General features: G+C 52.1%; 1 protein-coding gene across 1 annotated transcript in view; it reads left to right on the forward strand.

The window, feature by feature from the left end:
• The window catches only part of LOC102933579 (zinc finger protein 850), a 46,196-nt gene that overhangs the window by 12,490 nt on the left and 19,396 nt on the right, over window positions 1-14,310 (forward strand). Inside the window, exons 5-11 of the mRNA XM_043538841.1 lie at window positions 4,808-5,164; window positions 5,825-5,951; window positions 9,573-9,680; window positions 9,837-9,992; window positions 10,639-10,752; window positions 10,997-11,101; window positions 11,879-13,103. Coding sequence (XP_043394776.1) covers window positions 4,808-5,164; window positions 5,825-5,951; window positions 9,573-9,680; window positions 9,837-9,992; window positions 10,639-10,752; window positions 10,997-11,101; window positions 11,879-13,103 — 2,192 coding nt within the window. The remainder of the gene's footprint in view (window positions 1-4,807; window positions 5,165-5,824; window positions 5,952-9,572; window positions 9,681-9,836; window positions 9,993-10,638; window positions 10,753-10,996; window positions 11,102-11,878; window positions 13,104-14,310) is intronic.

A 14,310-nucleotide genomic window follows, 5' to 3' on the forward strand; every position in this document is an offset into this window, starting at 1 on the left:
CGAGTGCGAGAAGAGCTACAGCCGCAAGGTGTATCTGCTCAACCACCAGCGTGTGCACACGGGGGAGCGGCCCTTCCAGTGCACGGTGTGCGAGAAGAGCTTCCGGCAGAAGGCCGTGCTCATCTCCCACCAGCGCCTGCACACGGGCGAGCGCCCCTACAAGTGCACCCAGTGCGACAACAGCTTCAGCGAGAAGTCCAAGCTCAACAACCACTACCGCGTCCACACGGGAGAGTGGCCCTACAAGTGCACCAAGTGTGACAAGAGCTACAGCCGCAAGGTGTACCTGCTCAACCACCAGCGCCTGCACACCGGCGAGCGGCCCTTCCAGTGCGCTGAGTGTGGCAAGAGCTTCATGCTCAAGACGAGCTTCATGAAGCACCAAAGAAACCACGTGGAAGAGAGACCGCACCAGGGCGGCCCCGCTGCTAAAAGCCATGGCAGGTCTGTCGGCCATGAGGGTAATGACCCGGGAGAAGGGCTGAAGTGCCGCACTGAGTGTGGGGAAAGCTTCACGGGGAAGCCTGAGACGCACCAGCAGGTCCATGCTGGGGAATGGCCACATCAGTGTGGCACGTGTGGGAAAAGCTTCCGATATGAGGAATCTTTGAAAGAACATCGGAGCCTCCACAGCGCAGAGCAAGGGCATCCGGAGATTTCTCGGAGCCCTGGACAGGGAGCAGAGGCTGGACTCCTGGTTGTAAAGATGGAAGATACGTGGTAGCCAGTGGAGTTAACGTACAGCAGGTGCGTTAGTCAGATGAAAGGCAAGAGGAGGAGTTGAAACATCCCATCAGATCAGCGTGTGTGTCTGAGCCCCTGGAGGAGAGGTGGAAACCCAGCCAGTGGGCTTCCTTCCGTCACCACCTGAAAGGGGAACCACGGACATTAGCTGAGGAGGATTCTTCTCTCTCAACTGAAAATGCAGCAACGGCACCATGGGGACACGCAGAGGTACCAACTTCTGCTTGTGAAACATCCCCACGTGGCGGCAGGTGGACGGCACCGGGAGAGGAAGAAGTCGGAGGGACATGAATGACTGGGAGTAGGAGGGAGATGGGCACGCTGTATGGAAGGCCTGCTGCTGGGCATCACTGGACAAAACTGAATCGCAATTGCTTAGGATATAAGCGGACATCTCAAGTTCAGCGCCATGGCCCACGTCCAGCAATAGCTTGGGAGGTCTAGTCTGTTCTTGTTCCTAGCGTGACCCTCGCTTTAGCCTTCACTCACCTTGAGGTCATGTGAATTCTCTAGTGACTCCAGCAGAGGAAGGACTCGAGAGTAAAATTAAAGTGGGGAGATAATGAGAAATACCCTGAAAAAATCATGAACACATGGGAAGTTAGTACTGCAGGTAAATCCAAAGAGATGTTCTCCCCGAGTCCTGACCCAGGAACTATCTGGGCATGTCACCACAATGGAGCTTTTCACTTGGGCAAGTGGGGGGTGTGTGTGTGTGGGGGGGGGGGGTAGTTGAGCTATTTCTTATCACGTAACATGTACAAATCTGATCACTGTCACCTCATCCTTCAGAGTGAGAAGGCGGTTGTTCCTACCTCCCCCACAACAACACCTCGGTCATTTCAGGGTTTCTCCCATAATCTTTTATTTTGATGTACGTACTGTAATTAGCATTGTCCACTGTTAACCAAGGCTTACCAGGGCCTCTTGAATGAGCCCATGAATAGGAACACGTACCGCTACATCACTACACGCTTGCGGTTACCTGCTACAGTGTTCAGGATATTGTAAGTATCATTAATAAGCAAATCATACTTTTAACGTGGACCCTGTTGCAATGTGTGGAGACAGGCCGTGGGCTGAAGGATGCTGTTGCTTTCTCCTTCCAGCTGCTCATGTGCTTCTTCAGTCCCCATTGCACTGGTTTTCTCCTTACTGATTTTTAATATGTTTACACTAATCAGGAAGCAGAACCTTCACTCCCTCCCAAAAGACACTGTTAACTCTTGCAGTCTTGTCTCGAGTCTTGGGATATTGGGTGTCTGTCAAGCCCCATCTCCTAGAGGCAACTGATTACAGGAGGCTCTAAGCTTTTGTTTAAAAAAACCCTACATTTCTGTTCCTTGTTGTGGAGAAAAACTTGAAAATGTGACCAAGTGTAACCTAAAATCTCAGAAGGCAAGAAAGAAGAACCCAACATTTATTCGTTTTTAAATCATGATTTTGAGGGGCCTGACTCACGATTTTTGAATGTGTGGCATGGCCAATGCTGCAAGTATCTCTTTTGTGTGGCTCCATCACATGGATGGAGTCCCCCCTGTACAGAGACTGCTCATCAAGGCCTCTGTCCCATAGCGGTTACCCCATTTCAGCTTCTTTTAGCCTGACTCTTATCTCATGTAGGGCAGTGTTACTCCTTTGACTTCAGTGGAGTTACTGTTGATTTACACAACTATGAGTGAGAGCAGACTCAGGGCCTGTGTTTTCCTAACAGATTTTCCTCAAAGCAAGCGTGTCTGTTCCTCACAATACCCCTTTCCCGGTAAAGCCTTTCTTTTGATGACACTCTGTGCCTCTCCGGCTGCTTAATTTAATCCATCTTTTGTATCATCATTACTTATACACATCTGCTCTATTTTGGATACTGTGTTTTAAAAACTGATTTTGTGATAAGAACTAAAGGCAAAGTTAAAGAATATGCGGGTCCTTTATTTACTTGAGCAATACAATTAGTAAACAAAGAAATACTCATTGCCAGTCTCTTTAGAGCATAACATAAAAATGGCCATACTAGGTCAGACCAATGGTCCGTCTAGCCCAGTATCCTGTCTTCTGACAGGGGCCAGTGCCAGATGCTTCAGGCAGTTGGAGGTTGAGGGACATCCGGTGGATAGGGTTGCATCCCCTGGCTATTAGCACTGATTGACCTATTCTCCATGAACTTACCTATTTTTTTTAACCTAGTTATAATTTTGGCCTTCACACAGTCCACTGGCAAAGAGTTCCAAAGGTATATTGTGTGGTGTGGGAAGAAGTACTTTGTTTGTTTTAAAGCTGGTGTCTATTATCTCCTATCAGTGTGGGTGCTAAAGATGGAACTGAGCCCATTACAATCAGGGGAGTGGGAATGCGGACTTTACCTGTCAGGGCTCAGAAGGAAAATGCAGGTGACTTGCAGCATCCAACAATGGGTTGGCACAGAGGAGGGGAGACAAAAGGCCTAGAGTTATTTTAGATTCTTTTAAAGACCCTCCCTAACTCACTGACAATATGATACCCAGCAAACTTTCCAACAACTGAAAGCATTAAAAATATCTTCACCCCTTTTCTGGTCACCCCCTGTGGGTTTTCCATCAGGCCCAGTAGCCCAAGCACCAGTCCCTGTTTTGTTCTGGTCCCAGAGCTGGGTTCCTGGGGGACAATTTGCAAGTGGCTGGAATCCCCCGCCCCGGCCAAGGCACCTGGGGAGAGAGCTCGGGGTCCCCTGAGCTGGGGCCCGTGGGCGGGCGCGCGGTGCTTTGTCCCACTGGTGGGCGGTGGAATAGGGGCAGATGCTCGCCCCCCCCCCTTCCTTCCCCAGGTGCCCGAGGACACGGGGATGGGCGGGTCCCCCAGGGGACGGAGCCTGTTCTCTCGTCCGGTGAGGGCGGGGAAAGGGAGGCGATTCCCGCCGCCAGGGGCCGCTGCCGCCCCGCTCCCCGCCGGCCCCGCCCCGCCGCTCCCGGCCCCTCCCGGCAGCCAGGCCGCGGCTCCCTCCCTCCCTGCGGGCCGCGCTCGCTCTGCTCCGCCCGGCAGCGGGGCCGGCCCGTGGCGAGGCGGCGCCGGGACTCTGCCCAGCCCGCAGCGGGAGCAGCCCCGCCCGGGGGGCCATGGCCGAGCGGGCCGCTGCCCAGGTAAGGGCCCGGCGGGCGGGGGAGCCTCGGGCCCCGGGAGCTTCTCCCCGCCCGTCCCGGCCCCGGGAGCGCGGTGCTGCCCGGCCGGGCTGGGGGGTCCCGGGCGGCAGGGGCGGGGCCCGGCGCTGCTCCCCAGGTACCCCCGGGGGTTTGACCTCCGCCCCGGGCGCTGGGGGGAGCAGCCCGGTTCCCGGGGGCTCCCTGGGGCGCAGGTCTGGCCCGGCCCGGCGGGGGAGTTCTCGGTCTGTGCGGGAGCCTCCCCTGCCCCAGAGAAACCGGCCGTCGTGCCCGGGCTTCTGCTGCTGGGCCCAAGCTCCGCCCAGCCCTCGGCCGTGGGCGCCCTGGGGGGCTGTAGGTCCCCGCCGGGGTGCGCAGAGCGCGGGCTTGTGGGGCGCGTCAAGAGGCCAGCTCCGGGCTGTCGGGACGCACTAGTTCCTGGCCTGAGTATCGGCCTAGCAACTGGGTAAAACTCAATGGCCTGCGGTGTGCAGGTCAGGCCAGTATTCAGGGGTTCTTAAACTGGGGGTCGCAAGGTTATTACATGGGGGGGTCACAAGCTGTCAGCCTCCACCCTAAACCCCGCTTTCCTCCAGCATTTATAATGGTGTTAAATACATGAAAAAACGTTTTTAATTTATAAGGGGCGGGCGGGCAGGTCGCACTCAGAGGCTTGCTATGTGAAAGGGGTCACCAGTACAAAAGTTTGAGAACCACTGGGATAGCTGATCGAATGGTCCCTTTTAGCCCTATAGCCTACGGAGATTCCTTACTTCCTATGAGTCAGACATTGTGGGGTTTCCATTTCAAATCTCCTTCAGTACAGGAAAGGAAATAGTTTTCCCCTGTGTGGATCCTGACTGTACAAGAAGATCCAGCCCCAGGTAGTGCTGAAGGGCTCTTAGCCTGTTTTTTCCCTGATGCTGACTTTCAGTTTCTCTTCTTGGAAACAGGATCCCACTGTCCCTGAACAAACTCCTGTGAATGAAGCCCATCACCACACTACAGAGATCTCCTTGTGGACAGTAGTGGCTGCCATCCAAGCTGTGGAGAGGAAGGTGAATTCCCATGCCACACGATTACTGAATCTGGAGGAGAGAACAGGGACAACTGAGAAGAAGTTAACAGACGGTGAGAAGACAGCAATGGAATTTGGTAACCAGCTGGAGAGTAAATGGACTATTTTGGGAACTCTGATCCAGGAGAATAATTTCCTGCAGAGAAGGCTGGAGAACATGGAGAACCTGCTGAGAAACAGGAATTTCTGGATCTTAAGACTGCCCCCAGGCACTAAGGGAGAAGTCCCCAAGGTAACAATATCCCAGCTAGTGTTGAGGGGTACAAACTTAAATACTGAATGGGTTTTCATATCTTCTGATGTGCAGGCCCTTTAATTCACCACTTTATAAGAGTGCGGATGCAGGGAGTGATCTTACTGGCTTCATGGTGTCCAAAAACTCACTTGCCAGACCCAGTCGGTCCAGTCATTTATGCATAATGTATAGGACATCTGGGCTCTGTTTCCAGCTCAGTCACTGATTTGCCTTTCATCTCCAGCAAGTGCTGATGTGGAAAAGTAATATTAGGAGTGTACTTATGCATCACGTCTGATGCAGTTTGGAAACAGTGGTTGGAAACCTAGATGACAGCAGCCCCATGTGCCCAGCCCACCATATGCTTTCAACAGACCACCTGCTGCAAATACTGCATTTAGTCAGTGGGAGGCGAGGGTGCTCTGCACCTTTCAGGAGACACATATCTTTTTGCTGATTTTGGGCCTGACTCTTCAAAGTTTCTGCTAAAATTGTTGGTCCAGACTTGGCTCATCTAAGAGCACAGCATAAGATACATTCCCTGCCATAAGGATCTTCTCCAAAGCCTATGGAAGTCAATGGCATTTACTTCGGTGGGCTTCGAGTCAAGCCGCTATAGTCTAAGAAAGAAGCTTATTGTAACCCTTGTGATTCTAGGTGCCGGTGACATTTGATGATGTCTCCGTCTATTTCAATGAGCAGGAGTGGGAGAACTTAGACGAATGGCAGAAGGAGCTTTACAAAAACGTGATGAAGGGGAACTATGAGACCCTGATCTCCCTGGGTAAGGATCGGTTTTCACTCTCTGATTAGAAACAGTTGCTACTCTGATTCCTGTTGCAGGTTATTCTCCAGTTCCTTTGATTTCCAGTGGATCACTACTTCCCAGAGCATTAGCAATAGACAGCTCATACCACACACCCTCCTATTTAAAACTCTTTTCTTCTAATATCTAGTTTTCCCAAACCCTTTGAAGGATGTGGAATGTCTCCCGTCGACTTCCAAGGGTTTGGGATCAAGTCCGGCAAGTTTAAGTGACTTGCCAGATCACCCAGAGAGTCTGTGGCAGAGCCAGGAATTGAACCCAGGTGTTCTGAGTAGCAGGCCAGTGCCTGAAATACAAAAGCATCCTTCGTTTCCTTAAAGAGCCAGATCACCCCATCCTGTGGTAAAATCAGTCTTCTGCTGATTTAAAATCTCAGTCCTACCATTGTATCAGCTAGTCCTTTGAGTGTATGTCCATAGGGTGCTGCACCATAGGATGCATACATGCCGTGCACTCTTGACCGGAGACGACAAAGCAGTGTCTGCAGGCCTATGCCTGCCAGAGTGGTGCCTCCAACCGAGGGCATATAGGGGGGTGCAGACCTGCTGCCACTCAGTTCCTTCTCAACTGCCTGCAGCTCGAGATGGAGTGGTTGCATGTCCGCTGGTTCTCAGCTTCCCGCCTTTCTTAACATAGTGATTTATTCTTAGTTTTTGCTTTATTTGTGTGATTATTTTATTTCTGCGTTCAGTTTTAACACAGCTGTGTTGAGAGGAGGGATTCCTCCCGCCCCCGGCTCTTTTTTCTTTCTATCGTCCAATTTGGTCCATTAGCACTCTGCATTGTGCCAAAGATCCCAGGGTTTAAGTCCTGCCAAACTTACCACAGGTCTTTTCCCTGTAGTGACAGGCATTCAAACTGCTTTGGAGACACCCACATTCTGTCCAAGTGCAAGATCAGTTCAGGGTTTAGAGGCAGGTCTCAGAAAGAAAGAGAGGCTAGACTGAAGTACCTTCTAATGGAATGCTCACTAGCGCCGGTGGGGCCCGCATCCTCCTCTGTACATTGGCCTCCACGTCCCAGGCTGCTCCAGCAGCAGCTTGAGAGGCGAGGACTTCTGAGAAGCAGCCGCCTCTTGCCCTTATCTGGGAAACAAGAAAGAGGGGTGGATCACCCCCTAAATTCCACTCTAAGGAGGCCTTGTGTTCCTCTAAGGGCACAGCTGAGGTGCCGTCTGATTCCAGAACCGAGCCGCTGGCCCCTCACAAGAAGCAGCATGCAGAGAAGTCTTCTAATAACACAGGGAGTCATCTACCTTGGTACTGAGTGACCCCTCTCGGCCCTGAGATGTCCACAGGCCTCCTACTGACACTCCAGTACCGTCACCTTCCCTGCACCAGAGCTCGGAGGTCAGAGAAGTTTCTCTACAAGCCTCTCTGCTACCGTGCTCACCATCTCAGCACGGCGCCCTTGTCCAGGCTCTGGTACAAACTCAGACTTGCGCATACCGTAGCCCTTTAGTACCCTCCAGGTTTCTCTCTCCAGAGGGCCTTTTCATACCAGAGGAACTGGCATCTCCCCTGTTACTGACCTCTACGAAAGCTCCTTCCCTGGTACCGCTCAGACACCTGCAACCACTATCCTCCTGGATTGAACGTCGGTCAGACGTCCAGCCTCTACATTTGGCACCTGTATCTGGTTCTCCCGTGTTCTGCCCAGGGGATGATTATACTTTGGACTCTGAGGTCTCAGTACAGGGCTCTTTTTCAGCATTATACCATCACACCCTGCTAAGCCACTATTTTGGGGAGTGCTCAGTACCCCACCAGATGCTCCATATCCAGGCGTTACAAGTATCTGTGGGGACCTTCCCCATCAGCCCCCTAGTTGGGCTTCCTGGAATCCTTGGGGTCACCTTGGTGAACAATTTTATAGAGTACCAGCCAGAAAGAGACCCCAGTACTGCCAGCACACATCGCTCTAGGTGAGTTTTGAGCACGGAAGTAACCCGTTCGGATAAGGTCGAGTCAGTTCTCCTATCTTAGCAGTAAAACTAGTACTTTGAAACTTACCTTCCGAAGTGGAAAAGCTTCCATTCCTGCTGTTCTCTGCACTCGTCTCAAGCATCAGAGGTTCCACTCTCCAGAATCCTGGGCTGCCTGTTGGATTTGAAGACACAGGGTCTAGCAGTGAATCCAGGGCATGGTCTACACTTAAAATGCTGCAGCTCTGCAGTTGCACCACTTGATTAAAGACACAACTGTGCCAATGGGAGAGCTTCTCCCGTCGGTGTGGTTAATCCACTTCTGTGAGAGGCGGTAGCTACATCGACGGGAGAAGCCCTCCTATCAACTTAGCGCTGTCTACACTGGCGGTTAGGTTGGTATAACTGTTGCTCAGGGGTGTGAAAAATCCACACCCCCCTGAGCAGCATAGTTATACTGATGTCAGGTCCGCACTATAAATTTGCCTTACTCAAAATACTTTTGGCTGCTGTCACAGTCTTCCAGTCACCCACTGAGGGCTTCTTGGTTTTTGCCCACATCACTTATGCCAGATTCCTCAAGGGGCTACACAACTTGTTTCCCCCTGTAGAGACTCCAGTTCCCAAGTGGGACCTTAATTTGTTTCTCAGTGCCCTGAGGGCCCCCCGCTTTGTACCTATGGTTACCTGTTCTCTCCTGCACTTCTCCTTCAAGACTTAGTTCTTTAGAGCCATCTCTTAAAGAATGGGAGAGCTTGGTGTTATGGCAGACCCGCCATTTACTACCCTCTATAGAGATGAGGTTACACTGCATCCCCATCCTCGCTTCCTTCCTAAGGTCTCTTCAGAATACCACATTAATGAAGAGAGCCGCCTATCAGTGTTTTACGCAAAGCCTCTGGAGGGGAGACCAGTCTACTTACACTAGGTGTCAGAAGGAATCTCACCCTCTACCCTGACAGGATTAAGACCTTCGGGGCTTCTCCAAGATTATTTGTGTCATCTGCAGAGAGGAGGAATGGACAACCTATTTCCATTCTCAGACTGTCTAAGGAGTTTCAGGTTGCATTTCAACCTGTTAGAACAGCACACTCCTCCAGAGCTCAGTCCACAGCTATAGCTCTGCTGAAAGATGTTGCCCATAACAGAAATGTGTAGGACTGCAACTTGGTCTTCTGGTCACACCCTTGCCAAGAATTACGCCATCTTACCTACTTCTAGGGATGATATGATCTTTGGTGAAGCAATCCTCCAAACAATCTTGGACTTGCCTCCCTGTCAAGTTACTGCTTGGGAGTCTCCTCTGGTGGAGCACCCATCGGGACATATACACTCAAAGGCGGAGGAGAGGTTACTTACCTTATAGGACCTTGAGTTCTTTGAGATGCTTTGTCCCTATGGATGCTCCACCTTCCTTCCCCTCGGCTGCAGAGGCTCTGCTAGGTGGTAGAGAAGGAACTGAGTGGCAACGAGTCTTGTTTGGAGGCATGAGGGGCTGCTCTGCGCAGGCCTGCAGACACTGCTTTGCTGTCTCTGGCTGAGAGCACACAGGCGTGCATGTATCTTATGGCAAGCACACCATAGGGACAAGCATCTCAAATAACTCAAGTTACGGTAAGCTAAGTAACCTCTCCTTTTGTGTCACCTGGTAATAGAGCATGGAGCATTCCTCCCTGAACTGGCTCTGGCCGATCAACTCCCCCTTCTATGTGGTGACCCCCGGCTCTTCTGCTGGGAAGCACACCCGGCCTCCACAAGAAATGGTATCTTTTACAGGATCCTTATTAGGTATTGGCCTCCTTTCAGATCTGTCGTCAGCTCCAGCGAGGGAAGGGGAGCTGGTTTAAAATCATTTAGCATTATTTGTAATGAATATTAATAGGCCATGACGTTCCCTTAACATCTGCTACCATGAACAGACTACGCTGTTTCTAAGCCAGACATTCTGTCCCGCATTGAACGAGGGGAGGAGCCGTGTGTCAGGGATCGGTGGGAATCCCTGGAAGGATTGGAGGAAAGAATCCAGAAGAAGGAAGGGCTGGTGGAAAGAGAAATCCCTGTGGACCCCAACGCTGGTGAGTTCTACCAAGTATCACAAACCCACACGTTCTCCGTAAGGACTAAAAAATGCAGGGTTTGGGCGAGGGCTGAGAGTCGTCGGCAGGGCCCAGCACTTTGTTACTCATCATCCAACAAGCTGAAGGAAGATGAGAGAAGGGGGCTGCAGGCCAGTGGGCCACAAAGTGTCCTGTAGTCTGCATATGAGGCACTGAACTTTCTGTTGGAAGCGCAGCTCCAGAGCGCACACAGGTGAACTGCTACTCCTGGCTGGCTGTAGGAGTCTCTCGGAGCCCTCCCAAGTATCTGCCAGGCATCTCATGTTCATGAACTGGATTTGCACTTGAAACCCACATGCCAGCCACGCCCTGTCTCAGCCCCTGCCACGCCCCCTTTTCGCCCTGACCTCTGCCCAGGCAGAAGTGAACCCCCCCAAGACAAGAGGATGAAAAGTGGACAAGGCAGGGGGAGCTGTTTGACCCTGCAGGGAACAATATTACAGGAGTGTGGGAATTCCTCAGGCTCCCCTGGGAAAAGCAGAGATCTGCTTTCCTGAGGATCACCAGTTCTGCCTCTGTTCAGCTCAGGTTTAAAATCACATGTAAGTGCCTGGTGAATATGAATAAACCACTCATTTCCCCTCAACTCTGTCTTCATGAATAGGCCCTGCCATTTCCAACCCTGACATCCTGCCCCAGGCTGAAGGAGGGGAGGAGCCGTGTATCAGGGGCCAGAGGGGTTCGGCAGACAGAGAAATTCCCCTGGAGCCCAGCACAGGTGAGGAGTGGGTTGGAACCCAGACTTGGTGAGAGGCGTGAACAGCACCTGGCCCATCAGCATGTATAACTGCATCCGTCTAGATGTGTTTTCTCATCTGTTTTCCCTTCTCTCCACAAAATGTTACCCAACCTCCCACCCATCCCAGACAGCTCTAGCCCCAAATCCTTTGCAGAAAGAGGTCAATAAGTGCTGGTAAAACACACACTAATTTGTTTCTGTTTCTCATTAACATAATCACCAGTTTCCACATCTGACACTTCAACCTGGATCAAACAAGAGGAAGAGCTGGGTGCTGGGGACCATCAGGAATTGGGGGAAGGAAGAATTCTCTCAGGCTCCAGCATGGGTGAGCAATGACTGGCTGCTCTTGTGCAAAACTCCCATTGGCTCTGAGGAAGAGTGGGGCCCTAAGGGATTGAAACACCTCAAAGGAAGTGAGTGGAGTAGCTACCTGCAGCTCATAGGATCTCCTCCACTTCTGGGTTTTCTTCCTATTCTAAGTGATCGTTTATTGTTATTTGCATTGCAGTCCCGAGTCAGGGCTCCGTTGTGCTAGGTGGTCTATGAACACAGAACAAAAGGACAATCTCTGCCCCAAAGAGCTGACAGTCAAATAGCCCCGCTGTAAATGTACAGCCATCACTTGATGGCGGGTGTCGGTCACAGCTCCCCGCCTGTCCGGAGTAGTGGGGGGCAGTCGATCCCATCTTTCACCTTTTTGAGTGTTTGATGGGATGCAGAGGAACAGGGCCCCTTCTTTACCCTGCCCCCATGCCTTCTCTGGGGGAGTGTTTACCCCTCGACACCCAGCTTGGAGGGGTGGTTTCAGGCTCATAACATCAGTCATGCCGTGATGCAGGAGGTGTGTAGGCTAGAAGTGTCATGACATCCAACCCAAATTGTGCTGTCTAGCAGACAAGATTTCAAGCCAAGATGAGCCCTACTTTAAGTCTGTAGAGTTAATTACGCTGAAGCTATAAATTATTCATTGGACCATTAAAAAGTGTCATTTTTTTTTCTGCACAGAATCTCTAAGCCAGGGGAGTTTCCTTCCAGATCAAAGCACTAATGCTCGTCCTTCTCTCTCTCTCTCTCTCTCTCTCTCTCTCTCTCTCTTCTTTAGCAAATGATGGGACAGCGAGCAAAGAGAAGGAGAAGTCCTGGAAGGGATGTCTGGAGAAGCTGGAGCCGCAGGGGATGTCATCAGTGAAATCAGAAGAGGAGGTTTTGCAGAGCCTACAGCAGGGAGCGGCTGCACCGCTGACTAACCCTGCAGTCAGCAGAGTGGAGAAATCCACCCAGTGCGACCGAGACTTCGGCCTGCTCAAGGGCTTTGTGGTGCAGCCGGGAGAGAAGCCCTTTGCCTGCGGTGAATGCGGGAAGAGCTTCCGGCTGAAGGGGAATTTCGTCAAGCACCTGCGGAGCCATGCCAAGGTGCGGCCCTACAAGTGCACCGAGTGCGAGAAGAGCTTCAACTGCCAGTCAGAGCTGCTGCGCCACCAGATGATTCACCGCGGGGAGAAGCCCTACAAGTGCAGCGAGTGCGAGAAGAGCTACAGCCGCAAGGTGTATCTGCTCAACCACCAGCGTGTGCACACGGGGGAGCGGCCCTTCCAGTGCACGGTGTGCGAGAAGAGCTTCCGGCAGAAGGCCGTGCTCATCTCCCACCAGCGCCTGCACACGGGCGAGCGCCCCTACCAGTGCACCCAGTGCGGCAAGAGCTTCACTCAGCAGTCCAAGCTGACCAACCACTACCGCGTCCACACCGGCGAGCGGCCCTACAAGTGCACCCAGTGCGACAACAGCTTCAGCGAGAAGTCCAAGCTCAACAACCACTACCGCGTCCACACGGGCGAGCGGCCCTACAAGTGCACCCAGTGCGAGAAGAGCTACTGCCGCAAGGAGTACCTGCTCAACCACCAGCGCCTGCACACCGGCGAGCGGCCCTTCCAGTGCGCTGAGTGCGGCAAGAGCTTCCTGCTCAAGAGGAGCTTCACGAAGCACCAAAGAAACCACATGGAGGAGAGACCGCACCAGGGCAGCCCCGCTGCTAAAAGCCACGGCAGGTCTGTCGGCCATCAGGGGAACGAGTCGGGCGAAGGGCTGAAGCGCCGCACTGAGGGCGGGGAAAGCTTCACGGGGAAGCATGAGCTAGAGACGCACCAGCAGAGCCATGTCAGGGAGCAGCCACATCAGTGTGGCACGTGTGGGAAAAGCTTCCAATACGAGGACTCTCTGAAAGAACATCAGACTCTCCACAGCGCAGAGCAAGGGCATCCGGAGGTTTCTCAGAGCCCCGGACAGGGAGCAGAGGCTGGGCTCCTGGTTGTAAAGATGGAAGATACATGGTAGCCAGTGGAGTTAACGTACAGCAGGTGCGTTAGTCAGACGAAAGGCAAGAGGAGGAGTTGAAACATCCATGGTTTAGAGAGAGCTTCAGCCCATCAGATCAGAGTGTGTGTCTGAGCCCCTGGAGGAGAGGTGGAAACCCAGCCAGTGGGCTTCCTTCTGTCCCCACCTGAAAGGGGAACCAGGGACACTAGCTGGGGAGGATTCTTCTCTCTCAACTGAAAATGCAGCAACGGCACCGTGGGGACACGCAGGGGAACCAACTTCTTCTTGTGAAACATCCCCACGTGGCGGCAGGCGGACGGCACCGGGAGAGGAAGAAGCCGGAGGGACATGAATGACTGGGAGTAGGAGGGAGATGGGCACTCTGTATGGAAGGCCTGCTGCTGGGCATCACTGGGCAAGTCTGAATCACAATTGCTTAGGAATAAGCGGACATCTCAAGTTCAGCCCATTGGCCCACGTCCAGCAATAGCTTAGGAGGTCTAGTCTGTTCTTGTTCCTAACTTGACCCTCGCTTTGGCCTTCACTCACCTGGAGGACATCTGAGTTCTGTGACTCCAGCAGAAGAGGGACTCGAGTAAAAAAAAAAAAAAAAAAACCCTGAATAAATGGGGAATACATGGTAGATTAGTAGGGACGGGGGCTGGAATGATTTGTATAGTGGGGTATAATGAGATCCATTGAACCAAACTGTAAACTCTTTATATGATGGAAACCCTTTCAAGCCAGGGGGTGCGGCAGCAGTCCTAATTCCTGCCCCTATGTTAGTAGGTAAATCCAAAGAGATGTTCTCCCAGACTCCTGACACAGGAATTATCTGGGCAGGTCACTGCCCTGGAGCTTTTCACTTGGGCAGGTGGGGAGCATGTGTGTATGGGGGGGTGTTTGTGTTATTTTTTTTTATCATGTAACATGTACAGATCTGATCGTGACTTTTAAAACCTAAAGGTAACACTGTCACCTCCTCCTTCCGAGTGAGAAGGCGGTTGTTCCCACCAACATTTCCTCAGCCATTTCAGGGTTTCTCCCTGAAGCTGTTATCTTGATGTACATACTATAATTTGCATTGTCCGCTGTTCTTCTTCTTTCGTACGACTGGTGTAGAGCAGCGACTACAATTTCACCTGAAGTTGATGGATCCAAATGGCTACATCAGGAGTAGCAGAATTTATTGCAGTGATGCCTCCGTCATCTTTATACATT

This window comes from Chelonia mydas, chromosome 2 (genome assembly GCF_015237465.2).
Source record: "Chelonia mydas isolate rCheMyd1 chromosome 2, rCheMyd1.pri.v2, whole genome shotgun sequence".
NCBI lineage: Eukaryota > Metazoa > Chordata > Testudines > Cheloniidae > Chelonia > Chelonia mydas.